At 43.7% G+C, this 26557-nt stretch overlaps 1 protein-coding gene across 1 annotated transcript in view; it reads left to right on the forward strand.

Moving 5' to 3' along the window:
* CFAP300 (cilia and flagella associated protein 300) overlaps positions 1–23348 on the forward strand; it is a 69552-nt gene extending 46204 nt beyond the window's left edge. Inside the window, exons 6-7 of the mRNA XM_075849972.1 lie at positions 20287–20353; positions 22768–23348. Of these exons, the coding sequence (XP_075706087.1) occupies positions 20287–20353; positions 22768–22893 (193 nt within the window). The 3' untranslated portion in view covers positions 22894–23348. The remainder of the gene's footprint in view (positions 1–20286; positions 20354–22767) is intronic.
* Positions 23349–26557: the final 3209 nt, after the last annotated feature.

The following is a 26557-nucleotide window of genomic DNA, read 5'->3' on the forward strand; positions in this document are numbered from 1 at the left end:
ATTCTCCTTGTACCATCTAGGTGGTGTTGACCGAACCACTCAAAAGATCGAGCACAGTGGGCTTCCTTGCAAGTGGATGGTGGAGTTTGTGGGAAAGGTGGAGGAATTGTGGTGTCCCTATGCTAGGACGTGTGGCAGACCTTTTATACAAACTAAGTACTCAATATATCGCACATTGGAAAAGGACAAAAAAAGTGATGAAAAAAGAACATTACAGGGGTTCTCCGATTTTGTCAATCTCTACTCATGAGGAGGGTATCTGGACGTTAAAGGGGTTGTCAGGGCACGGGACCGTTTTCATACTGATGACCTATAGTTCATAGGACAAGTCATCAGTATATGATCGTGGGGGTAACACACGGACCCCGCACCGATCAGCTATTCCGGTTGCCTTCAGGAATCGGATGTTATGCAGTGGCTGGTTTCTGAATCGGATGGTTTTGCACACTGCATAGCGGCCGTGCTGCAGAGCTGCAATTTGAATAGGAGCAGAGCTGCAGCACAGCCGCTATACTGTGGAGCCATCTGCTCCTTGCACGGATATCTGGTTCCCGGAGGCTGCCGGAGCAGCTGATCGGTGCGCGGTCCGGGTGTTGGACCCCCACCTATCATATACTGATGACCTATCCTGTGGAAAGGTCATCCGTATGAAAAACCACCCTGTGACCCAGATACCCCTTTAAGTAGAACACAAAGTGCCCTCCTGCTGGAAACCCCATCAATCAGCTGTGATCTGTGAGGAAACCTGACAGTAAGCGTTTAATTTCCCTTTAGCGCCACCACAGGTGAAACAAAGCATTACACAGTGACCAGTCAAATCAGTTGGCTGTCTTGTGTAATGCAGGACAGGACCGGTCCTCCAGAGCAAGAGACACTCTTTGCTATCGCTCTCTGGCCAAGAGATGAGGATCCTGAACAAGGGACCCCCATCTCTATTGACTCCGAATTCCCTAATAGGGTATATAAAAATGAGTGGTCTAAATTAGACAACTCCTTAAAGTGTAGCTAAACGTTTGACAAACTTCTGACATGTCATAGTGACATGTCAGAAGTTTAGATTGGTGGTGGTCCGAGCACTGAGACCCCCACCAATCACTAGAACGAAGCAGCTGAAGTGCTCGTGTGAGCTCTCAGACGCTTCGTGTCTGTTCAGCTTTTTCCGGAAATAAATGTATCGGAGTACAGGCTCATAGACTTTCTATTGAGTCCGTACATCGATACATTTATATACATTTCACACGAGTGCTTCGTTCTAGCGATTGGTGGGGGTCTCAGTGCTCGGACCCCCACCAATCCAAACTTCTGACATGTCACTATGACATGTCAGAAGTTTGTCAAACGTTTAACTACACTTTAAGGCTATATTCACAAGCGACAGATTTGTTGCAGCAATTTCTGCGACTGAAAATCCGTTCCATACATCTGATTGGGGTTGGTTCCCCATTCAGATTAATGTCAAAGTCGCAGAAACTTTTGACTGCAGAAACAGACTACACAGGGTTTGTTTGTAACCATGGAGACACATAAGTCTGAGAAGGAGCTGAAGACCCAAAACGATAGGAGTTTTTACAAAGTTCACTTTTGCAACCAGTCTATAATTCTGTAATCTCCTCAGGTCCGTTTCACATGAGCGTCATAAGGACCTTATTTCGGGTCATTAGACCCGTGGTCGATCCAAGATTTTATGGGTGTAATACGCTTGTGCGAAACTTGCCTTAATTGTCCTTTTATCAATTTTTATTGAAATCTAAATTGCCTTTATTTTTTTATAGCAGAGCTAAGGTCTCATTTGTGCCTCCACAACCTCCTGTGCTTCACAGCGGTCTCACATAACCTTTATTTCCCATAAAAGATTCTGTCGTGAGTGGCAGGGAAGTATTTGAAGGGGAATGTTTTTCTAAGAATTGTTATTGGACTTTTCTCATTACTAGTGCACAAGTGGAGGTTGTTGAATGGCTTGCGCTGTCTGTACTATTAGAATTCCACATGTGCAGCTCATTATATTCATATGGGCACCTTCATCTCCAGAGTGGTACTGACATGAACCCAACTGTGCTGTCAGGATGATTTACTCTGAAACTCTTGTAATAGCTTGTTAGCGTAATATTTAAGCCTAGCCTGAAATAAAAACACTGCTCTGTGTCCGGTTTTATTTTATTTTTTTATGTAGAGTCACAATAAACGTGTCTTTGACCTCGTGCACATGGGCATATTACAGATCCCTGCATGTGGTATAGATCCGTAATATGTTGTTCATCTAGGGGTCCGTACTGTACCTCCCTGTGCCTCTAATTTTACTCATTTTGCGTTACGCTATAAGAATCACTGAGAAATAAATCTTGGCATGTTCTTGCTTTTTCATGCCATATTAGACAGGTATTCTTCTATAGAAACATTTTTTTTTGGAGAGAATACAATGCGTCATCGAGGCAGAATACAACGATACGCAGCGTGCTTACCAGTCTGTAATATGGACCTGAAAACACTCCATATGCCCCCATATGGGGTCCAAGCATTGCGGTGTATACAAACTGTTACATCTATAATTTATTCTGTTGTGAGCTCTACTCCCACTACGGAAATTAAGGGAAATGGCATGATGATCCTGAATCTGGACGTGATTTATGACAGTGGTGCTGAGGAATATAAGACTTCAAAGAGTTGTTCTAAAAAAGTGTAAGGCAAAAAGTAAAAAAACAAAATAAAATACAGCATTTGGCCATAATTGTAGACTTCTAGCTGCCGCCAAATTTTTATTGTGCAGCCAACATCCCACTGCAGCGGCCAGGAATTGGAGTTTAACCTTTGATGCTGCGGTCACCAGCACGATACCATTAAAAAATACAACTTCTTCTGAAAAAAAACAAGCCCTCCCTCAGCTATGTTGGTGGTGACATAAAGTTATGGCTCTCAGAATGTGGTTATGCAAAAACAAAAACAAAAATCTGTGTTATTAACTAAACTTTTCGAAAATTTCTGACCTGTCATAGTGACATGTCAGAAGTTTTTGATTGGTGGATGTCCAAGCATTGAGATCCCTTCCGCTAAAACGAAGCAGCAGAAGCGTTTGGGTGAGCGCTGAGCCGTTTTGTTTCTGATCGGCTTTTCTCGGAAAACCGAGGTAACGTGTATGGACTCAATAGAAAGTATATGAGCCCGTACACCGACTGCTCAACTTTCGGAGAAAAGCCGATCAGAAACTAAGTGGCTCAGCGCTCACCCGAGCGCTTCTGCCCCTTCGTTTTAGCGATTGGTGAGTGTCTCTGTGCTCGGACCCCCCACAGATTAAAACTTGTGACGTGTCACTATGACACATCAGAAGTTTTCGGAATGTTTAGTTACCCTTTAAGAAGTTAAAAGACAAAACAAAAACCGGAATTATATTTGCAATGCAGATATTATATAAAATATCTACTTCTACTTAGTCTAGAGAAGATAGATTTTACTATCCTGCAGAATATCCCGCTTCAGTGAAACTAAGCATCAGATCCTTCATAGCAAGTGGTGGTAAAGATGGCACGCATGCTGCTCAGGGAATTAGCTGCCTATCAAACATTGCCGCCTACTGTGACCAATGACAATAAAGAAGGACTCCACGTTAATGTTTTGTTTCTATAACACTGTCACCATGTTAGCACAGTAAAGATGATTAACTATGTGAGTGACATTTGCTTGAAGACTCCAGACTTTGACCTCCAGGGCAATCAGGATATCACACACAGGCAGGGGTAAGTTTCTACCAAACTGCAGGGGGGTCCAGTACACTGGAATACCCACAGGCCACAAATTCACAGAAATATCATTTAAAAATCAGAAGCCGAGAAGTACCCTGTCTATGTCTCCTCAGCCCACTGAGAGGGGGAGGGCACAACTTTCCATGTGATAACAGTGAATGCTGGGAGATTCAGGAGCCTGAAGGGCAGTGATCAGGTGATCACCAGGCCGGTTTAAAGATGTCGTCTGCTTTAGACAATTCCTACTTGTTAGGAGGGTCCCTTATTAACAAGAAAATCACAAAGTGTCCCGCTGCTGAGACTCTTGAGCTGTAATCTGTGGGGAAACCTGGCAGAAAGTGTTTGATTTCCCTGCAGCACCACCACATGTGAAATTAAGCATTACACAGCACCCATTCAAATTAATAGGTTGTCTGTGTAATGCAGGACAGGACAGGTCCTCCAGAGAGAGATGCTCTTTGTAACTGCTCTCCACCCTGACCAAGAGATGAGGATCCTGAACAGTGGACCCCCCCCCCCTTCCATTAACTCAGAATTCCCTAATAGGGTATATGGAAGTGGGTTTTCTAAACTGGACAATGACTTTTTAATATCACATAGGGGTTGTTGAGATGAGACAATCCCTTTTAAGCGGTTTGCATTATTTTAGCATTTTTAAAACTAGAGTTGTAGCTAGACTTCCTTTCTCCAGGGTCATAGATCCAGTTATATGCTATAGCTCTCTATATAAGTACCCTGGCCAAGGCAGCCCCCCAGCTACGCATATATGTTTCAAATAATTGTTTGATCTGGTAAGCTAACTGCTAGCTTCAGCTGCGGAGATAGGTGGTGGCGGCTGGCAGGGCATGTGAAATACACTGCGTTCTGAGTGCCATGGGGCGCCAAGAAGCCACTCTGCCTTGGTTAGGGTATTTAGGTACAGGGCTAGGGTATTTAGGTACAGGGCTAGGGAAGTCAACTGAATAGTTCCCCCGGGAGAAGAAAAGCCTAGCTACAACTCTGCTTGCTTATTGCTTTTCAAATTAAGACAACCCCTTTTTGAAGAAAAAGTCAGCTTCTCTCATTTTTGGTATTCAGCGGTTATTGCAAACACTTCAGGGGAAATCTATGGTCATCCATGTAATGCAAGGACGCGCCAGGTCCGCCAGAGTGGCAGCCACTTTTATAGAGCAGCTCTCCGTTCCGGCACATAGAGGGGGTCCCAAGTAGGGGACCCCCTTTTTGATGTCTATATTCTACACTAGGGCATTTGGACATGGGTTGTCCTGATGAGAACAACTCATGAATACACGTGAAAACACCTCATTACAACATCAGTGGAAGGCTGCAGTTCTGTCTTTGGCAATGTACTATAAGGCCGGGTTCACACATTGCGTAAATATTACGCTGTTGAACCAGCCAACATGTCTGCGCCAAAATCTGCAGTTGAATTTTGTTCCGGATTTAGCCATGGATTTCACACATATTATTGCAATGGATGAAATCCTTTATGAAAATCTGCGGTATTTACAGAACACATGGGGCATGCTGTGGATCCTTCAACAAATACGCAATCTGTGAAAGGGGAAAACGGACATGACGAGGATATGGCTACTCAGGATGCATAGGACCTATTATTTCGGGGCCTTTCAATATTCTGCCATGTTTAGCAAAACTGTAAGTAATGCATTATACTGGGGAAAGCTTTATTCAGAGAAGGTGCGTAATATATCATTTATCTGGTTACCATAACATTAAAGGGGTTATCTGGGGAGATAAAATTGATAGCCTATCCTCAGACCATCCATATCTGATCGGTGATCGTCCAACTCTCTGCTTCATCGCTCGGGCGTTCATTCCTTTCATTGCTCCATACTGTAAAACACAAACACATTTGTAGTGGCGGTTCACAGTATTACATCCTTCTCGCTGTCGTTTCGCAGTAGCATCACGGCGTGTGTCATACGTACGATACTATTTTTCTTGGATAAAGTTTAGGAAATTTGAGAACAATACTGTACGTGTGGGACAATACTAGGGTATTGTCACGAAGGGTCTGTGGACCCACTGGGCCGTACCGCCGTGGCGATAAGGCAGCTGGCCAACAGGGAGCAGGTGACTGTCTATAGTTCTATAGGTACCTGTGGCAGCTCAGACGGGCAGGGCAGGCTCGGCTGGGACTTGGGTAGCAGGCAGATGTCAGGCGAGATGAAGCAGGTCAGACTTGGATGTAGCGTAGCACGACTTTGGCACAGCACAGTGCTCGACCAGGAAGGTATGGATTGCTAGTAACAGGAAATGGAAACCAGTATAGGGACAGGGACAAACTTAGGGAATACAACAACGCTCAGGCATAGAACTAGGAGGCTGGACCCCTCTTATAGTCCAGGGTACTCACGGGTCAAAGGTCGTCCATGAGGTCCGATGCGCATGCTGCCCCTTTAAGAGCCCCTACGGGATCCGGCAGAGGTGAGTGGATGCGAGCGCTGGCGTCTCCTGAGGAGGAGGCTGGGGCCAGTGCTTGCCGACTCGTGGCTGCGGCTGTCAGGGGGAGGTTGGAGCTCACAGCCCGCAACCATGGACATTACAGGTATGATATTTTTTACGTGAGCTTAATAGCTTTCCATGGGGTAAAATCACTTGTGTTATGGTAATTTTATAATCTATACCATGCTTATTATTAATGTGGATTCAGTGATGAGAAGCTGTGGATAAGCTCCATTGAACTTCAATGGAGCTAAACTACAGCAGTTTCAGCTGCTGATTTCTGCCGTGGATTATCCTGAAAATTCACTACAGATTTACCTATTGCAAATCCTGATTGTGTGAACATACCATAAGTGTTCAATTCCTTTGCAGCACCACCGCAGGAGAAATAAAGCATTACACCGTACTTAATTAAATCCATGGGCTGACTGTGTAATGTATTGATGTGCAGGTTAACTCAGAATTCATTAATAGGGTATTTAAATTTTTGTCCTTAAAATGTCCATATTGATAAATGTGTTTCCATTTATACACTAGAATAGTCGATATTACAGGTTAGAAAATGATATCAAAGCGATCATAAAGCTTACTGCTCGAGGCAGACCTTCACACTTTACATACTCGTAGAAATATGTTGCAGTTTGCGGGTGCATGAACAGGTCTGGCCTTCTTCTGGATTCTTCTTGAAGTGTTTCCTAGAAGTGTAACACACACACAACATGTACATCTCCAAGAGATAGAAATATGACTTATGACTTGTCTGTCTAGAGAAAGCCCCATGCACAGTCCAGTCCTTCTTCAGTTCTCCCATCACAGTCTTCAGAGCTGAGAGGTATGGATAACATGGTGTGGGGCAGGAATGTCTTCTTCCTAAAGTATCAGTCTCTACTTACTGTTAAATCTCAATTTTAGAGCAATTATTCTAATGCCACCCCTGATGCTAATGGATCTTCAAAGATCCCCTCGGGCATCCATTCTCAGTTGGTGGGAATGGGGTTGGGTGAAGGAATCAGTCATGTTGTGTTTTTTCACACAATTCGTGTGATAATCCACCCAAGACAGAAGATGACTGCAGACCACCAAGTCTACTTTGGAGGAAACTGCCATTAACACTGTTGCCAGATCTTTTCAGATCATGTTATCACGGTTACCTTTAAAAGGAATGTATCATCAGAAAAAAACATATTTTATCATAAACATTTTATGTATGTGACTGTCTATATAAAAAGTGAACTAGTCCCGTTCTCACAATAGCTACTGGGGCGCACACAATAGGGTGACATTTCCTGTTTTCTGCAGCTCCCTTTTCAACTTTGATGTGTAGACTGGGATTGGGTCATCATAGGGGACATCTCATTATCACTAGAGGAAAGTGGATTACATTAAAGATGACCGCTCTATTGTACTACTGAAGGCCTAGATAACGCAGGACGGAGTCTACACGCAGATGAGGCTCAGGCCTTATTCACACGACAGTGATAAACGGCCGTGTGACGGCCATTCTTTTAACGGCCGTCACACGGCCATTTTCAGAACAATGATGTTCCATGGGTGTATTCACACGCCCGTTTTTTTAACGGCCCGTGAATAATGGCCGTCAAAAAATAGGACGTCCTATTTTTGGCCGTTTTAACGGCCTGATGGCCCCCATAGAAGTCAATGGATCCGTTTTTAACGCCTGTCAATACATGTAACAACCGTTAAAAACGGATCTGTGACCTGGGGATTTGCAAGGGAACTACTAGTTCCCTTGCTGGCTATCGGCGGCTCGACACACGCTCACCGATGCAGCACCAACTTCTCCTGGTCTGGTCGCTAGTCTCGCGGGTTATGGGAAGGCGGCGCGATGACGTCATCGCCTTCGCAAGTCCCGTGAGACTAGCGACCAGACCAGGAGAAGTCAGTGCTGCATCGGTGAGTATGTGTCATCGCGTCGCCACAGATCCCGTGAACACGAGAGGCCTTACCTGAAGAAGACAGCGCTGCATCGGTGAGTATGTAGGGCATTCATGTCGGGCTGTGTGGCATCATATACAGGAGGGCTGTGTGGCATCTACAGTGAGGCTATATGGCATCATATACAGGGAGTCTGTGTGGCATATACAGAGGGTCTGTGTGGCATATACCGGGAGGTGTGTGGCATATACAGGGAGGTGTGTGGCATCATATACAGGGAGGTGTGTGGCATCATATACAGGGAGGTTTGTGGCATCATATACAGGGAGGCTGTGTGGCATCATATACAGGAGGTGTGTGGCATCATATACAGGGAGGTGTGTGGCATCATATACAGGGAGGTGTGTGGCATCATATACAGGGAGGTGTGTGGCATCATATACAGGGAGGTGTGTGGCATCATATACAGGAGGTGGGTGGCATCATATACAGGAGGTGGGTGGCATCCTATACAGGGAGGCTGTAAATAGTGTCTAGGTGAACATGTGACCTTCCTTTGGGTGTTTTCAGGGGGTTGGGACAAAAAAAGCCTGACCAATGAAATTCATCAGGTTTTTTTAACCCCTTCCCGCTCCTGGACATACTATTAGGTCATGGTAGCTGTATCGTTCGCGCTCCATGACCTAATAGTACGTCTCGGGAGTAACGGCCGTTTCGGCCGTCCTCCCGACACATACAGGAGATGTGACAGCTGCTGTCTCGTACAGTAGCTGTCACGGCTCCTACAGCGGGGACCGATCGCTGTGTCCCCGCTGATTAACCCCTTAAAAGCCGCGTTCAATAGAATTCGCGGCTTTTTAGGGGTTAAGCTGCCATCGCCGGCCTGCTACACGATAGCTGCCGGCGATGGTGACTATGGCAACCGGACACCAAACAGTGGCGTCCGGCTATGCCATCGACGGAAGCCTACCAACCACTATGCTTGCTGTCAGTGAGTAGCTGACAGCTCTAATACACTGCACTACGCATGTAGTGCAGTGTATTAGAATAGCGATCAGGGCCTCCTGCCCTCAAGTCCCCTAGTGGGACAAAGTAATAAAGTAAAAAAAGATGTGTAAAAATAAGAAAATAAACGTTTTAAAAGTATTAAAAGTAAAAATCCCCCCTTTTCCCTTCCCAGTCCTTTATTATTAATAAAAATATATAAACAAACAAACTATACATAATTGCTATCGCCGCGTCCGTAACGGCCTGAACTACAAAATTATTTTGTTATTTATCCCGCACGGTGAACGCCGTAAAACAAAATAATAATAATATACCGTACCAGAATCACAATTGTTTGGTCACTTCACCTCCCAAAAAATGGAATAAAAAGAGATCAAAAAGTTGCATGTACCTAAAAATGGTTCTGATCGAAACTACAGTTCGTTACGCAAAAAATAAGTCCTCGCACGGCTTTATTGATGGAAAAACAAAAAAGTTCTGGCTCTTAGAATAAGGTAACACAAAAAGTGAATGATTTTTTACAAAACATATTTTATTGTGCAAACGCCATAAGACATAAAAAAAACTATTAACATCTGGTATCGCCGTAATCGTATCGCCCCGCAGAATAAAGTGAATGTGTCATTTATAGCGCACGGTGAACGCTGTAAAAAAAATAGAATATAAAAACAATAGTAGAATTGCTGTTTTTTAGTCACCACACCACCTAAAAATAGAATAAAAACTGATCAAAAAGCCGCATGCACCCCAAGAAAACTACAATGGATTCCTCAAGGGGTCTAGTTTCCAAAATGGGGTCACTTTTGGGGGGTTTCCACTGTTTTGGCACCACAAGACCTCTTCAAACCGGACATGGTGCCTAATAAAAGAGACCTCTAAATCCACTAAGTGCTCCTTTGCTTCGGAGGCTGGTGCTTCAGTCCATTACCGCACTAGGGCCACATGTGGGATATTTCTCAAAACTGCAGAATCTGGGCAATAAGTATTAAGTTGCGTTTCTCTGATAAATCCAATTGTGTTGTAAAAAAAATGGTATAAAGAGGATTTTCTGACAAAAAAAAAATGTCAACTTCACCTCTACATTGCTCTAAATTCCCATGAAACACCTAAAGGGTTCAGAAAATTTCTAAATGCTGTTGTGAATACTTTGAGGGGTTTAGTTTCTAAAATGGGGTGTTTCACAGGGGTTTCTAATATATGGGCCCCTCAAAGCAACTTCAGAACTGAACTGGAACCTAAAAAAATAAATAAATTAGGCAATACTTCGCTTCTTACATTATACTGATAATGAGCCGTGCCCACCCCGAGATGACCCCAGTTTTGACCGTTTGTATAAACGGAGACCCCTATTAGACCGTTTCAGTGCCCGGTTTTCCCAAGCATTCACCCCCGAGAAGTGTATTTCTATTGATGAGTACCTGGTACATTTTAAAGGGAGGGTTCAATTCCGCGAGTACCTGCCGGGTAAGAGGGCAAGGTATGGCGTGAAGATGTATAAGCTGTGTGAGAGGGCATCAGGGTATACCTACAGATTTAGGATATATGAAGGGAAGGACACCAGTATTCAGCCCCCAGGATGCCCCCCCCCCCTTACTGGGAGTTAATGCAAATATTGTGTGGGATTTGGTGCACCAAATCTGCTGGACCAGGGTTACCAACTCTACCTGGATAATTTTTATACCAGCGTCCCACTCTTCAACTGCCTCGCTTCCAGGCATGCGGCACTGCTAGAAGAAATCTGAGAGGCCTCCCTAAGACTCTGCTTGGGCAAACACTCAGAAGGGGTTGAGAGCAGGGCACAATCTAGCAGCAACATATTGTGTGTCAAGTACAAGGACAAGAGAGATGTCCTTGTATTGACAACAATACATGGCCACACCAGTACCCATGTACCTGTACGAGGTACCAGTACAGAGACCCCCAAACCAGACTGCATCCTGGACTACAATAGGTACATGGGAGGGGTGGACTTGTCAGATCAAGTCCTGAAGCCCTACAGCGCCATGCGGTGTGGTATAAGAAGCTGGCCGTGCACATCATACAGATGGCATTGTACAATGCGTATGTGCTACGTCGATGTACAGGCCAGACGGGAACTTTCCTGGAATTTCAAGAGGTGATTATCAAGAACCTAATTTTTAGGGACCAGTACTTCTGGAAGCGAGGCCACACGCATCATACCAGGGCAACACTTTCCAGGAGAAGTTCCCCAAACTGGCAAGAAGGGAAAAAGTCAAAAGAGCTGCAAAGTCTGCTATAAGAAGGGGATAAGGGAGGACACAATATATCAATGTGACACGTGTCCCGAAAAACCAGAGCTCTGTATGAAAGAGTGTTTTAAAATTTATCATACATCCCTTGATTTATAATTTACCCCAATTTTACTTACCCTGATGCACTCCGCACAGCTTATCCCCCTCGTCTTTCCACTCTGGGCCCTGCTGTGTGTCCAGGCAGCTGATAACAGCCACATGTAGGGTATTGCCATACACGGGAGAACCCACATTACAGTTTATGGGGTGTAGGTCTCCGGTCAAAATGCTCACTACACCTCTAGATGAATGCCTTAAGGGGTGTAGTTTCCAAAATGGGGTCACTTCTGGTGGGTTTGCATTGCTTTGATACCTCTGGGGATCTGCAAATGCGACATGGCACCCGAAAACCAATCCAGCAAAATCTGGACTCCAACAAACACATAGCGCTCCTTTCCTTCTGAGCCCTCCCATGGGCCCAAACGGCAGTTTATCACCACAAATGGGGTATTGCCGCACTAAGGACAAATTGGGCAACAAAATGGGGTATTTTGTTCCCTGTGAAAATAAGAAATTTTGATCACAAATGAAATTTTTTGGGAAAAAATGACATTTTTTTAATTTCACAGCCCAATTTAAATAGGTGCTGTGAAAAAACTGTGCGGTCAAAATGGTAACAACAACCATAAATGAATTCCTTGAGGGGTGTAGTTTCCAAAATGGGGTCACTATTGGGGGATTCCTACTGTTTTGGCACCTCAACACCTCTTCAAACCTGGCATGCTGCCTAAAATATATTCTAATAAAAAAGAGGACTCAAAATGCACTAGGTGCTTCTTTGCTGCTGGGGCTTGTGTTTTAGTCCACGAGCGCAGTAGGGCCACATGTGGGACATTTCTAAAAACTGCAGAATCTGGACAATACATATTTAGTAGTGTTTCTCTGGTAAAACCTTCTGTGTTACAGAAAAAAATTTGAATACAATTGAAATTCAGCAAGAAAAATGAAATTTGCAAATTTCACCTCCACTTTGCTTTAATTCCTGTGAAATGCCTGAAGGGTTAAAAAACTTTCTAAATTCTGTTTTGAATACTTTGAGGGGTCTAGTTTTTAAAATGGGGTGTTTTATCAGGGTTTCTAATACATAGGCCCCTCAAAGCCACTTCAGAACTGAAGAGTTACCTTAAAGAAAAGGCATTTGAAATTTTCTTTAAAATATGAGAAATTGCTGTTTATGTTCTAAGCCTTGTAACGTCCAAGAAAAATAAAAGAATGTTCAAAAAACGATGCCAATCTAAAGTAGACATATGGGAAATGTGAACTAGTAACTATTTTGGGTGGTATAACCGTCTGTTTTACAAGCAGAAGCATTTAAATTCTGAAAAATGCTATTTTTTGTAAATTTTCTCTAAATTTTGCAATTTTTCACAAATAAAGACTGAATATATCGACCAAATTTTACCACGAACATGAAGCCCAAAGTGTCACGAGAAAACAATCTCAGAATCGCTTGGATAGGTTTAAGCATTCCGACGTTATTACCACATAAAGTGAAATATGTTAGATTTGAAAAATGGGCTCTGAGCCTTAAGGCCCAAACTAGCCTGCGTCCTTAAGGGGTTAATGGCCATTAAAAACGGACAGACGGGGGGGCGGAGCTTGCCGCTGACTGAGATGGCGGTGTAAGACAAGTTCTCCTGCATACCGAGTAGCTAAGTAGCGGCTCACAGCGACAGATCGCCTTGAAAAGAAGCGGAAACACGAGGGTTCCACTCCTTAAAGGAACAGTGTCATCACAAATTATTTTTTTATATGTTAAAGATGTTAGTGCTTTATTAAAAACGTTTATATTCATTTGTGTGTTTGTGTTTTACGTTTTCTTATTTTTACACTTTTTCTTCCCTAATGGGGGCTGCCATTTTTTGTTCCATTTCTGTCTGTGTCGATTAACGACACATACAGACATGGAATACGGCAGCCACAGTCCCATAGGGACTGTGAACGGCTCCCGTCCCATTGACTTCCGTGTACGGCGTCTGTGTGGGAACTGCGCATGCGCCGCTCCCACACAGTCCAATTCGAAATTGGCGCCGTCCGGCGCCATTTTCCTGTGGACCGGTAGTCGCGGCCGGACAGTAATATTACTACTTCCGGTCGCGGCTTCCGGATTTGTGCACTTGGACCAGCGGCAGCAAACGGAGCGGACGGGCTGGAGGGAGCCGCGGCGGCAGGAGCAGGTAAGAGATTTCAATGTATGTTCGTGTTTGTGTGTGTTTACTACTGTATGTAAACCTACTACGCTGTGTGTTAGCTCAAAAAATGGCGACACACAGTGTAGGAGGTTACACCGTTCAAACCCCTCGTTTATCCCGGCACTAGCCAGGATAAAGGAGGGGGGGATGCTGAGAGCTCACTAGAGCGAGGGCTTTTAACCCAATGTTGCAATGCTGCAATTTTGGGAACTAGCTCCATCTAGTGACCAAAAATGGGTAGTATTATAAATTAGAAATAATTTATAATATTTCATGACCTGCGAAAAAAATAAAAAAAATTTGAACAATGTTTAATCACCCACACACTAAATGTTTAATTTTTAAAAAAAAAACATGTTTTTCTGGCAACACATTCCCTTTAAACTTCCTAGCACCGGGGAGCAACATGACTAAGAGGAGGGGAGCAAAGGTAGAGCTGAAAAAGCTCCCGGACTACTTCCCAGCGACGGACCGCATCCAAGATGGCGCCGGCTCGCCTCATGAGAGGGAAGACACGCGTCCCTGTGCCTCAACAACGGCTAACGCAGGTCAGTCAGCAGAAAGGGATATATCTATCCAGGGAAGCTCAAAAGATGTGGGCAACCCGGCCAAACGGGGGGCGACTCGTTCAGCACCCTCCCCGCCTATCAGCATGAACCCGAGGCAGGAGAAAGCACAGTCCCCTGCTCCATTAACGGCCTGCGTGGGCGGCCTTACAGCAACCAACGTTCCTGAAATGGCGGCCATCTCAGACGATGCACCCCTTACTACTGCTATCATGAAGGGGTTAATACAGTCGTTGCAAAGCTCAATATCGGAGACATTACATAAAATGATGTCACAGATTCAAACGTCGGTGGATGACCTGGGGTGCCGCACCGATCACATTGAACGCAAAATGGGTGATTATGCTGCAGCCCATAATACGCTTATAGATGCTCACTCTGCCCTTAAAGACGAAGTGGTATGGCTGAAGTCCAAACTAATGGATCAGGAAGATAGATCCAGACGTAATAACTTGAAGGTACGGGGGGTCCCAGAGACCGTCTCCCTTGGGGACTTGCAGAATTATCTACAGGACATGTTTAAGGCTTTGTCTCCTACGATAGCTCCTCTAGACCTGACTCTAGATAGAACGCACAGGATCCCTAAATCCCGCTCAGCTCCTATTGATTCTCCAAGAGATGTATTAACAAGAGTACATTTTTATCAAACTAAAGACCGCATCCTTCAAGAGTCCAGAGGATTGGGAAAACTTCCTGAACCCTACACCCAAGTCTCGATTTTTCCGGATTTATCTGCTTCTACGTTGATGCTTCGCAAGCAATTCCAACCAATTACAGTCACTCTCAGGGAGCACAATTTCAAGTATAAATGGGGATTCCCGGTCAAGTTGATCGTCAATAAGAATGGTTCTACTCATGTGATATCGTCCCCTTCGGATGGAGTATCGCTGCTGCGACAATGGAATATCCCGATCACTAACTTTGCGGCCGTCCCTTCAAGAGCATCTCCACGCCGTATTCCCCCCGAGTGGGAAACGAATTAAGGACACCCTATGGATGGACTCTCAAAGGTGACTGTCTGATCATAAACGCGCGATATATGCTACCTAGATGCCTTTTTTCTCTCCCCCCATGGAGGTTCTTTCGGCGCAGTGTAGGCGCCATGTGTTTCTCATTTATGCTTTAATGCTTTTGGTTTTTATGTTTAACGTTGCCAGGTTTTGTCCATCCAGATGTCTTGCTTGGATCACCCGCAGCCAGCGGGCGACAACCAGGTATTTAGCTCTTACTAACGCACCTTCAGATTTAACACTATGCCGGTTACAATATCCTCCTTGAATGTTAAAGGGCTTAACAGCCCCTTCAAGCGCCAAATGATGTGGAAAGAGGCGCTAAACTTGAAATGTGAGGTTTTCTTTGCACAAGAAACTCATTTCTCGCAACTCAACCCCCCTAAATGCACACACTCTAAATTCGCGCATGTTTATCAAGCTAATAGCTCCAAGAAAACCAAAGGAGTCCTTACGGCAATTAAGGAATCGGTGGTTTTTAAAGAGCACGAGGTGATCTTAGATCCCCAGGGCAGATTTTTGATCCTCATTTGTGATATTAATCATATTACGTATACTTTGGTTAATCTATATCTCCCGAACTCTCATCAACTCAGGGCCTTCCATAAAATCCTCCGTAAAGTTCGGAAAGTTGAAAAGGGCTTACTAATTATTGGCGGCGATTTTAATGAGGTAATGCACCCTATAATTGACTCCTCGAACGCACTTCGGCCACGCTCCCAATTACACCACACGATACATGGGGAGGAGCTGTATGACATTTGGCGATGTCAGCATGGAAACGAACGGGACTTTACGTATTTCTCAGCACCCCACAGGGTGTATTCTAGAATTGACATGTTCCTGGTATGTAAAAGAAGCCTGCGATATATGTCTACATCGTTGATAGGAGATATATCGTGGTCTGACCATGCCCCGATTACTGTGGTGGTTTCGGATACGTCCCCCTCCCCTCCCTTTTCTTCTTGGAAATTTAATGATCTGGTCCTAGATCACCCAATGACTGAGGATCTTATGAATAACCACCTCAATTTATACTTTGAGGTGAACTCTCCCTCCTCCGAGAATAGTTTCTCCCTATGGAACGCGCATAAGGCGTATATGAGGGGAATGGGGATTCAGGCCGCGTCTAGATTAAAAAAGCATCGGGAAAAAACGACTGCTGACATTCTCTCCCAATTACATAGTTTAGAATCCCTTAATAAAAAACAGGTAACTCCGGACACTTCCCTCCGCATCAAAGCTCTTAGAGGGCAACTCCAGAGTGTGCTTACGTCAAGATATTTGACATTGTCAAAGTCTATGCAGCTGGGGTTTTACATTCAAGGGAATAGACCGGGAGCCTTACTAGCCAAAATGATCAAAAAGCGCAATGCTAAACAAAGAACTGCGCACCTATTAGATCGTCAGGGGGGCTACATCACTCACCCTCAGGAGATAAGTGAACAATTCAGGAACTATTATTATAGTCTGTATAATCTGAAAGAGGATCAATTGACGCACCAGCCTTCCCCGGAGGATATAAATAATTTCTTGGGCGGCCTGAATCTCCCTTCCCTCTCAGAAACCGATAGTACGGCCCTGAAAGCGCCTTTTACAGAATTGGAGCTCTCCCGAGCCATTAAAAGTTTGCCGCAGCACAAGGCACCGGGCCCTGATGGGTTCACTAATTATTATTATAAAAAATTTACGAAGGTGTTGTCCCCACATCTGGTGGGGGTGTTCAACAAGGCGGCGGCAGTAGGCTCCTTCCCAGAGGAGATGCTGTCCGCTACTATAGTCACACTCCCAAAACCTGGGAAGTCTCCGGACTCCCCGGCAAACTTCCGTCCCATTTCACTTTTGAATGTGGACATTAAACTTTACGCCAAAGTAATATCTAATAGATTGATTAATCTGCTCCCTACCATTATACATGAAGACCAAGTGGGATTTGTTGCAGGTAGGCAGGCACCTGATGGCACAAGGCGATATGTTAATCTGATAGACTGGGCTGTAAAAAGACGAGTGCCTTCTGTGCTCCTTGCTCTGGACGCGGAGAAGGCATTCGACAGGGTTCATTGGGGATACCTGGAAGCGATCCTTATCAAATTCGGATTTACAGGATGGATTAAATCTGCGATCCTAGCGTTATATTCTAACCCTTCCGCCCGAGTCTTGGCATCAGGCTTCTTTTCCACACCATTTCCCATTACTAATGGTACTCGACAGGGATGCCCACTCTCCCCCCTGATATTTGCTTTAGTAATGGAGCCATTAGCGGCAGCAATCCGGCAAAACACTGATATTCAGGGAATTCAGGTTGGTCACACCCTGCATAAAATAGGGCTATATGCGGACGATGTGATTCTCTCCTTAACAAATCCGTTAGCTTCTCTGACAGAAGCTCAAAAGACGCTAGACAAATTTGGGGAGGTGTCATACTATAAGGTTAACTGCAACAAGTCCCACTTGCTGAATGTAGGTCTCCCTTTACATGTCCAAACCTCCATACGAAGTACATTTCCCTTTCAATGGAATCCCCTTAAAATTTCGTATCTCGGCATTTCTCTTACCAAGTCCACTAATCTCCTTTTTAAGCACAACTTTAGCCCATTATTGCAAACCATTCCTCAACAACTGGCATCATACTCCCATGTCAGCACGTCCTGGGCGGGCAGAATCGCGGTCATTAAAATGATGATCATTCCCATAATCTTGTATCAATTTCGTACGGTGATAATACCCCTTCCTAACTCGTATTTGAGAGAACTCCAAAGATTGCTGAATAATTTTATATGGGCGCACAAAAAACCACGAATCAGGATGCACACGATGTACAGACACTGGAGGAAGGGGGGGATGGGGGTGCCAGACGTCCAGAAATATTACCGGGCGGTTATTCTTGATCATCTAAAATTTTGGTGTACGTCTACGCCCTCAAAACAATGGGCCCAAATAGAGCAGACCATAATAGAGCAACCTCTTTTATCACTCCTGAGGGTAAACCCCAAGGTAAACATTAAGCCTTCCGGGGTAATGTCCCCGCCTATTTCAGCTTCACTTAAAGCTTGGAAACACTACTCAACACATCTCCCCTCATCGGCTCTTACACCTATAAAAAATTTACCTTTTGAAATTCCTGACCTCGGAGCTCCCGGGGGTGTCTCTGGACAATTGGATATCATCTGGAGTCTCCCACATACACAAGCTGTTCACGGGTAGCACCCTGCGGGCATTCTCTGACCTGGTGTCGGAGTACTCTATTCCGAATAGGGATTTTTATAAGTATCTATGTATCAGGCATCTCTTTACCTCTCTGAATGTTAATGTGCCATTATTCCCTTCTGTGGCCCAAAATTATTATTTCGGTCCTGTAAATCAAAAGAAGGGTATCTCTATGTTTTATGAAGATTTGTGTGCCCGCCTTCTCTCCAGCAGGCCTCCTTACTGTGTAAAATGGGAGGGAGAATTACGCTCATCCTTCACATTGAGGGAATGGGGTTCGGCCTTCACGTGGACTAGGAAAATATCGAAAGGGGTAAAACATTGGGAATCGTCTCAAAAACTACTACTACGATGGTATATGACTCCTTCACAGATTGCGAGATCAGATCCTACTTACTCGGAGGCGTGCTGGAGAGGGTGTGGGTGCAGGGGTTCATACTTTCATATGTGGTGGCAATGCCCTGAGGTCCACTCATTTTGGGTTAGGGTATTTGCAATGATTTCCCAAGTGTCTTCCTGCATAGTAGAACCAAGTCCGGCTATGGCATTATGTTTCCTCGATATGTCAGAGATCCCAGCGGTATCCAGGACGGTGTCTAGCCACATTATTATAGCGGCTCGTTTGTTGATTGCTAGATCATGGAAATGCAGTGACACTATTTCCAGTCCTGAACTTGTCAATCTAGTGAATGTTTCATTCACGATGGAACGCATGCATGCGTTACGAACACATCAGTTGCCAAAAATGTTAAGACTATGGGAGCCATGGCAGACTTATCTGGCTTCTTCAATCCCGGGCTCCAATTCAGGAGCATCTATATGTCCCATAGTTTGACCCTGTTGTAAGCAGACACTTGGGACTTCATAGGAGACCTAGAAACCCGCGGAAGGGATGTGCCTGGCCACGGCCGGAGGCTCGGATACCAGAGCACGGGTAATGCCAGCCGGTATTGTGTATGGTTTTTCTACCTCATCCATAGGCATGTAACGAAGCCAAGACATGTTTAGTTCTGGATGGACGATGTTTGTTTGTTGTTCTTTTTGTTCCTTTGGTTTTGATTATTTTAATTGCTGTAATTTATTTTTCTTTTCTATGAATAATGCACTGATAAGCACTGTACCTGCCCGGGCTTTATGTCTCTATGTAAGATTGTGACAAGAATTGTTCATTGTGAATACCGTGGGTTATGTATACATTTTGTCATTGATAAGCTGATTAGAGATATATTGTCGTATGCATTGTTTTTGTATTACCTGAGAAAACTTAATAAAAATTTAATGTTGAAAAAAAAAAAAGACGGACTGGAAATGGATGAAAGGTTAGAGACACTGATGTAAAATGGCCATGAAAAACTGACAGTTGATTAGTTTTTAATGGACATTTTTTTTTCACTGTCATTTGAATATAGCCTCACTTTGTAGCATCCCTGGTCTCTGGGGGAGGGCTCTATTATACTTCTATATTTTCTGGCTACTGTAAGTGAATATCCACAGGTTTGTTGCATACATTTCCGCAAATGAAAAATCTTTTCCATGAATGAGGTTCTTCCTACATCATGTGAATGGAGTTCTGCTGATTTCTTCAGATATTTGGGACAATTGCAGAAATTTCTGTAACAAATCTGACGTGCGGAAATTTACCCAAATAGTTCATGAACGCTTTCCTGACTATTAATTCCCATTCATTGCAGCTGCCATAAAGCAGACACACCCGGGAATACGGGATTGCAGTGTGTACATAAAATAATAACACAATTTAGTGAAATACATGAGACATTCCCTTTAACAAGTCCTACAGCCTAATGGGATTTGGGAAGTTATCGAGGTCCGGGAAAGAGAATTATTACCGTTTTTCTGATGTTGCACTAAATTCTTTATTTCTCTTTTATTTTTAGCGTTCAGAAGAATCCAGAGACAAAGCAGATAAATATCATATCTTATGTCTTCAAAGTATTGGCCCATGTAAGTCTCCATTACTGCATGTACTGTAACAACACCCGATGGGAAAACTTGCGTGTGTGAACATGGCCATCCCTGGCTGTGATTGACAGACGAGAGGATTATTTCTTACGTATATGTTTTGTATATTTTGTATACTGGCTTACTACTTATGAAATATAATAGTCATATTACCTAAATCTGTCACCGGGGGCCTCAAAGAATGATTGCAGGATGATTGTAAGTGTAGCCATATTTGTCAGAAGATCCTACCATCGTCATGGTCCAACCAAACCCAATCTCTAAGAAGGCAGCAGGCCTTTCCCCATTGTCTAATGTTGAGAAGAGGGGAATGGACGGGCTGGAATTTTCCCTGAGATGAACAGTTCAGAATTATTTAGCTGCCTCTCATTTTCCCCTGCTCTACTTTAACTACACACACCAAATCAAAGGCTCACAGTAGAATCGTCCATCTTCGATCTAAAACTGGTCATACATTAGTGATTGCAGACAGACGTTTTCTGAAATACTTGTCATTCTCCATTGATTTATGAAGGTTGTTATTTTGGACAACAACTTGCAAGTTAAAATGACACCTCATCCTTGATCTGTGGTCTGGTCTGGGATTCTATTGATCGGATGCAGATCTGTCGTTTGGCATGAACAACTTTCCGATGAACAAAAAAAAAAATCACACAAAGCAGATCAACTTTTTCACAGATATTTTCTATCGGTCGGAGTCGGTCACATCTGTCTCCTAAAAAAAGACATCGACAGTGGTCAGAAAATGGTCCAAATCTACCTTTTCGGCCCGGCCAAAATCTCTAGTGTCTTGAGCCTAAAGATCTTGAGCTGACAATTGTTAAATGTCTGTGGCTGACTTTAGTGGTCACCGTCTGATTTAATTATTATCTGGACATTCATTATGAGATATTAACCTAACTACTGTATATGAATGTTCCTACCCCAGACCGCAAGTCATGAGGAAGGTCAACACTGAACACAGCATTAGCGAATGTGTATATGTCCCACAATGTCACTTTCGTGCAACTACACCCCCCTCTGACATTTGTAGTCGTCCATGTAGTTTTAAAGGGTGCAACTACTGCAGTAGCGAAGTCACATCTTGATGCTGCCCTTTGCTTCTGCTGTGTTGCAGATTTATTGACCAGCATCCATTGTGCTACTGTGCATATGCCAATGAAATATGGTATCTTGTTGTGTGGTACCAGTAACCATCAAGACCGGAAAGGAAATATTACCTGAGCAGCTTGTTCAGCAGCACAGGGGCCCATAGGGGTAGTGGGCCCACTCGGGCCTGAGGAGGACATTTTAAGACAAGTATCCTCCCCTGCACCTCATGTTCTCCAAATGTCTGTGATAAATTACACTGCCACTACTTCATCTTAATTAGCCAATCACTTAGTTACCCTACCCTAGACCACCAGGGATGTTACCGTTAACCCGTTTCCTGCCCTAGACCACCAGGGATGTTACCATTAACCTCTTCACTGCCCTACACCACCAGGGATGATTTTAATCCTTTTTCTACTCTCGATCACCACTAGTTGGGATTATTTTTTTTTTAGCATGTGCATATGTTAAAGGGAACCTTTCAGCAGTTTTGATGCCTCTAAACTGCTGACAGGGCGATATGGCGGAGGGCATCTTAAACATAACTTTTGTCTCGGTCATGCACGTTGCATCACCGATGAAAACTATATTTATTCCTCCGGCGCACCGATCTTAAGTGCCACTAAGGCAGGACTTGACGACGTGCAAGTGCCTCTGCACTGCAAGACCTTCGCCTCTGCTTTGCTCTAGTGATCTCCTGATTGGTTGCTAGAGCTGTCACTCAGAGCAGAAAGTGGCACTTGAGACCTTTGCGCCAGGGGAATCAAAGGTAATGCGTAGTTTTTGCTGGATGAGTAAGTCACATGTCTTACGATCATACTGATAAATGATACTCACTATGTCAGGTAAACAATAAAGTGGGTGGTCGGTAAGGTGTTCTTCACAACTGCGTTAGAGCTCTGTTATGGAATCCTGACTGGAACAAACAGAAACTATAGGTTTCCGTTTGCATCACCATTGATTTCAATGGTGAAAGATCCGTTGTGAATGGTTTCCGTTTGTCTCCGTTGTGCAAGGGTTCCGTCGTTTTGATGGAAGCAATAGCGCAGTCGACTACGGTATTGCTTCTGTCAAAATCAATGGGTGAAATTAATGGTGATGCAAACGGAAACCTATGGTTTATGTTTTTTCAGTCAGGGTTCCGTTCTGACGAAAAGCTCAGATGGAACGCCTGAACAGAGCCCTGACGCAGATGTGAACGAAGCCTGACTGGGTGACGTATGGTTTGTGTGTTTTTTTTTGTTACAATCTCGGATAACACTCGTGATTATACTTTCTTTTGTGTTCTATCATCTTCCTTGCAGGATGAGAATGGATTATGTTATCCATCAACCACAACTCATGAGCAGACATTTGCCTATCTGATCGTGGACCCACTGAAGCGTCACGTGACTGCGCTCTACCATTGTTTTGGGGGTGGAATCTTTTAAATCATCAGTGTCAAGGAAGATTGTTAAAGGGGTATTCGGCAATAGCAAAAGATGGCATCATCACTAGAGTATCCTGTCACTGGCTGATCAATGAGGGTCTGACCAATAGGACCACAACAGATGATAACAAAGAGACTGAGGCCCCTTTAATATTTTCTCGGAACGGCGCTGTGCAAAGAACTGAAATTTAAGTGAATGGGGCTGAGTATTGGTCAAAGAGTCCACAGTGCGCCGTGGCCCCTTCATTATTGCAATCAGTGGGGGTTTTCATATACCCACCGCTTAGCAAAGGATAGCATGTCCTAGCAATATGCCGTCACTTTCTACAGCCGGTGTACCCCATAATTGTCAATTCTTTACATTTCAATTTATTTATTTCTGAGTCTTTTTATTTTATTTTTATAATTAGATCTATCTAGTGATGCAAGTGAATAAATTGATATCATATGAATAGAGCTTTGTGTTATGCTACATTTTTTGTTCTTTATAATAAAAATAACAAGTGTGGTTTATACATTGCCTTTAAAAAACATCATTGACAAAATGTATCATTTTAGTCAACACTAGAATTTTGAATTACATTTTGCTTTCTGATGTAACCCAGTGTCCGATTCTGCACACAATCTAAATTCCCTATCTGTATGTTTTTGGGCTGCGGGAGGAGACCCATGGAAACACGGGGAGAACATATAAACTCTATACAGAAGTTGTCCTTGGTTGGATTTGAACCCAGGACCCCAGTGCTTCAAGACAACAGGTCTAACCACTGAGGCTCCGAGGACTGTGGCAGGTGGAGAGCTTGACTGGGGCAGTACACCTGTCAAATCGTAACACAGGTGTCCTAAGGGGAGCTCAAGGAGGACAAAAACCCTCTCGTGGAGCCTCAAATTCATCAGCTGATTGGCTCTTTTATGCGGCCAAAAAGAATTACCGTGGGTTGACAGCACATCCTTCCTTTGATCACTATAAGTCTGACTTCAGCTGATCACTTATTTGCTGGTGATCTTATAATTTTCTATTTGGTACATATTTAGAATAGTTCACTAGGACCTTCACTTTTGGAGCGTCTTCTTAAAACATATTAAAGGTGTTGTCTAAGATTAGAAATAGAGTCTGTTTTTTTTTTCCAGCTCCACTCTTGTCCATAGGTTGTCCATGATATTGCAGCTCAGCCCATTTGTTTGAATCGGCTCAGCTGCAATACCAGACACAACCCAAGAAGAAGAGTGGCGCTGTTTCTGGGGAATATCATTCCCCACAAAAATTGTTTGTTTTTTTTGTAATCTCAGAAAAGCCCTTTGCTTACATAACCATTCCCTAGTATTGGGTTATTAACCCAATCACTCCCTCTAGCACCAGGCGTGAACCAAGAACCTTTCAGACCACAGATGTAAACCAGCCTGATAATCACGTGAGTAATAGAATTGCTAAAACATACAAAGGTGAACCTACACTGTAAAATGTGGTATTAATAATAGAAAAAAATGTGACATCTTTGGCCAGTGGTGCAGCTATCGGGGGTGGAGAGGTAGCAGTCGCACCCGGACCCTGGTGTCTAAAGGGGTCCAAAGGTCCCTCTAACCTAAGAAGACGAGTGGACGGCCCTATTACAGATTTTGTATTGGGGTCCAGGAGCTTCAAGTTACTCCTTTTGCTTGGGCCAAACCTCCCAACTTGTAAATCCAATACACCAGCCTATTCCGCTCCTGAACATTCGTACATTTGCTCTTTTTTACAGGTCTCTCATCGGCTCAGTTTACAGCAGAAACTTGATCTACAAGATTCTTGCATGTGACATTTCTGCAGGGCAAAAAAACAAAGCACGTTGATATGTTCTTGAGATCGCTGTTTAGTATCAGACGTGTATGACTGTCCGGCAGGATGATAACCAGAGCCTGAGATAAGCGTGCAATAGAAGGACTCACGCTGTGCCGGCCTCACAACAGTTTCAGGGGCTAAAAATAAATGTGGAAAATACATTTAAGGTCATTTGTTCAGGATTGATGATTTCATGTCGATTTTTTCCGTTTTATCAAGCTGATCATGTGGCTGGTACATTACTACATTGTAATAAAGCCATCATTCTTACCCTCCTATGTAAGGGACTGGTGTGGGGACATGTCCGCTATCCTATTAGCCCAAATGGCCAAAAAAAATGGCTAATTGCTGCTAACAAAGAATTAGAGCATTCCCCCGCCTCCTCCCACCCCCCTCTAGTGTCAGTTACACGTAACGTAAATACTGCGGATTTCATTGCGTAAAATCCGGAGCATGATTCAGTAGCGGCAGAGTGGATGAGATTTGAACACATCTCATCTATACGCTGTGTAAATGCTGAGCGGAAAAAACGCTCAAATTTACCTGCGGTGCGTTATCTTTAATCCGCAGCATTTCAATTGTATTTGCATAATCGCTGGTTTGTTTTCTTTTCGTGTTTTTTGTTTTTTTTTTCGTTTTTTTTTACTTCAGCCGCAAAAAAATGACAGCTCAAAAAAAAAAAGAAGCTTATTCTTACCCGGAATTCGGTGCTTCTTCATCCAGGTTGGCCTCCTGGGATGACATTTCATCCCCTGTGATTGGCTGCATTGGTGACAATGGATGAAACGTCATTCCAGGAGGCTGGGCTGCAGGACGGCAGAGGGACGTGTGACCAAGGCTACGTAAGTATCAGCATATTTTATTTTTACGTGTAGTTTTCCGCAGCGGACATTCCGGCCAAAAAACTGCACAACAACTTGGTGCGGTTTTTCCCTGTACTTTTACACAGGGTAACCGCCCTGTGTGAACATACCCCTAAAGTTAGTGAAAGTTAGTGACGGTTGTCATGTATACATGCAAGTACAGGGCAGCTGTCAGTTACTGGTGAGAGGGGCATAGAATTTTTGGGATGCCCCTGTCTCAACAGGACGTTTCTATATCTTCTCTTTCATGTGCCACTTAAAGCGGATTCCTGTGTCTTGTAAATAAATCATAATCGTTGTATAATTAAACTTACTTTCTAATATAATTTTGTGTTTTAATTCCTCATCAAAAATCTGTGCATGCTGTCATTGAATGGACGCGTTCATCTATTGCATCCATATAACGCAACTGCTCGTCTCATTGCAAGAGAGAGCTCTGATACACTGTAACATGACAAGCACCTGTGTTGGACATCAGAACAGTTTTTCAGACATTGAATGTTTCCATTCACTGAGAGCATTCAGAGATCTTTAAAAAGAGGAATTGAAAAACAAAGAACATTAAAAAAAATTCTTTCCAAGGAGTTTCAGATGATCAACCAAATATAGGACAAAATCTTCTGCAATCACTTTATTTTTTGGTTTTCCTAATCCGGGAAATCTCCTAATTAATTACCTCCGGCCTGAGAAATTCCACTTTACCTGGCAGTTCCATGATGGATATCAGATTTCACATAAAACCTATTTATGTATTTGGACCCAGAGCATGCTCAATATATTTTCAGATTTTACCTGTGAATACTATGCGACTTCTGCAGAAAGTTTGACTGAGGCTTCGTTCACAGGAGCAAAACAATGAAAAACCGGTGCCGCCTTTTTCCATCGCATGATGGAAAAAACAACGGCGCCCAATGGATCCCCTGGACTTGAATGGGTTCTGTCGGATTTCCGTCATGATGTCCGTCGTTTTGCCGGTCAAAAAA

The sequence above is a fragment of the Rhinoderma darwinii genome, chromosome 2, assembly GCF_050947455.1.
Source record: "Rhinoderma darwinii isolate aRhiDar2 chromosome 2, aRhiDar2.hap1, whole genome shotgun sequence".
In the NCBI taxonomy this organism is placed as follows: domain Eukaryota; kingdom Metazoa; phylum Chordata; class Amphibia; order Anura; family Rhinodermatidae; genus Rhinoderma; species Rhinoderma darwinii.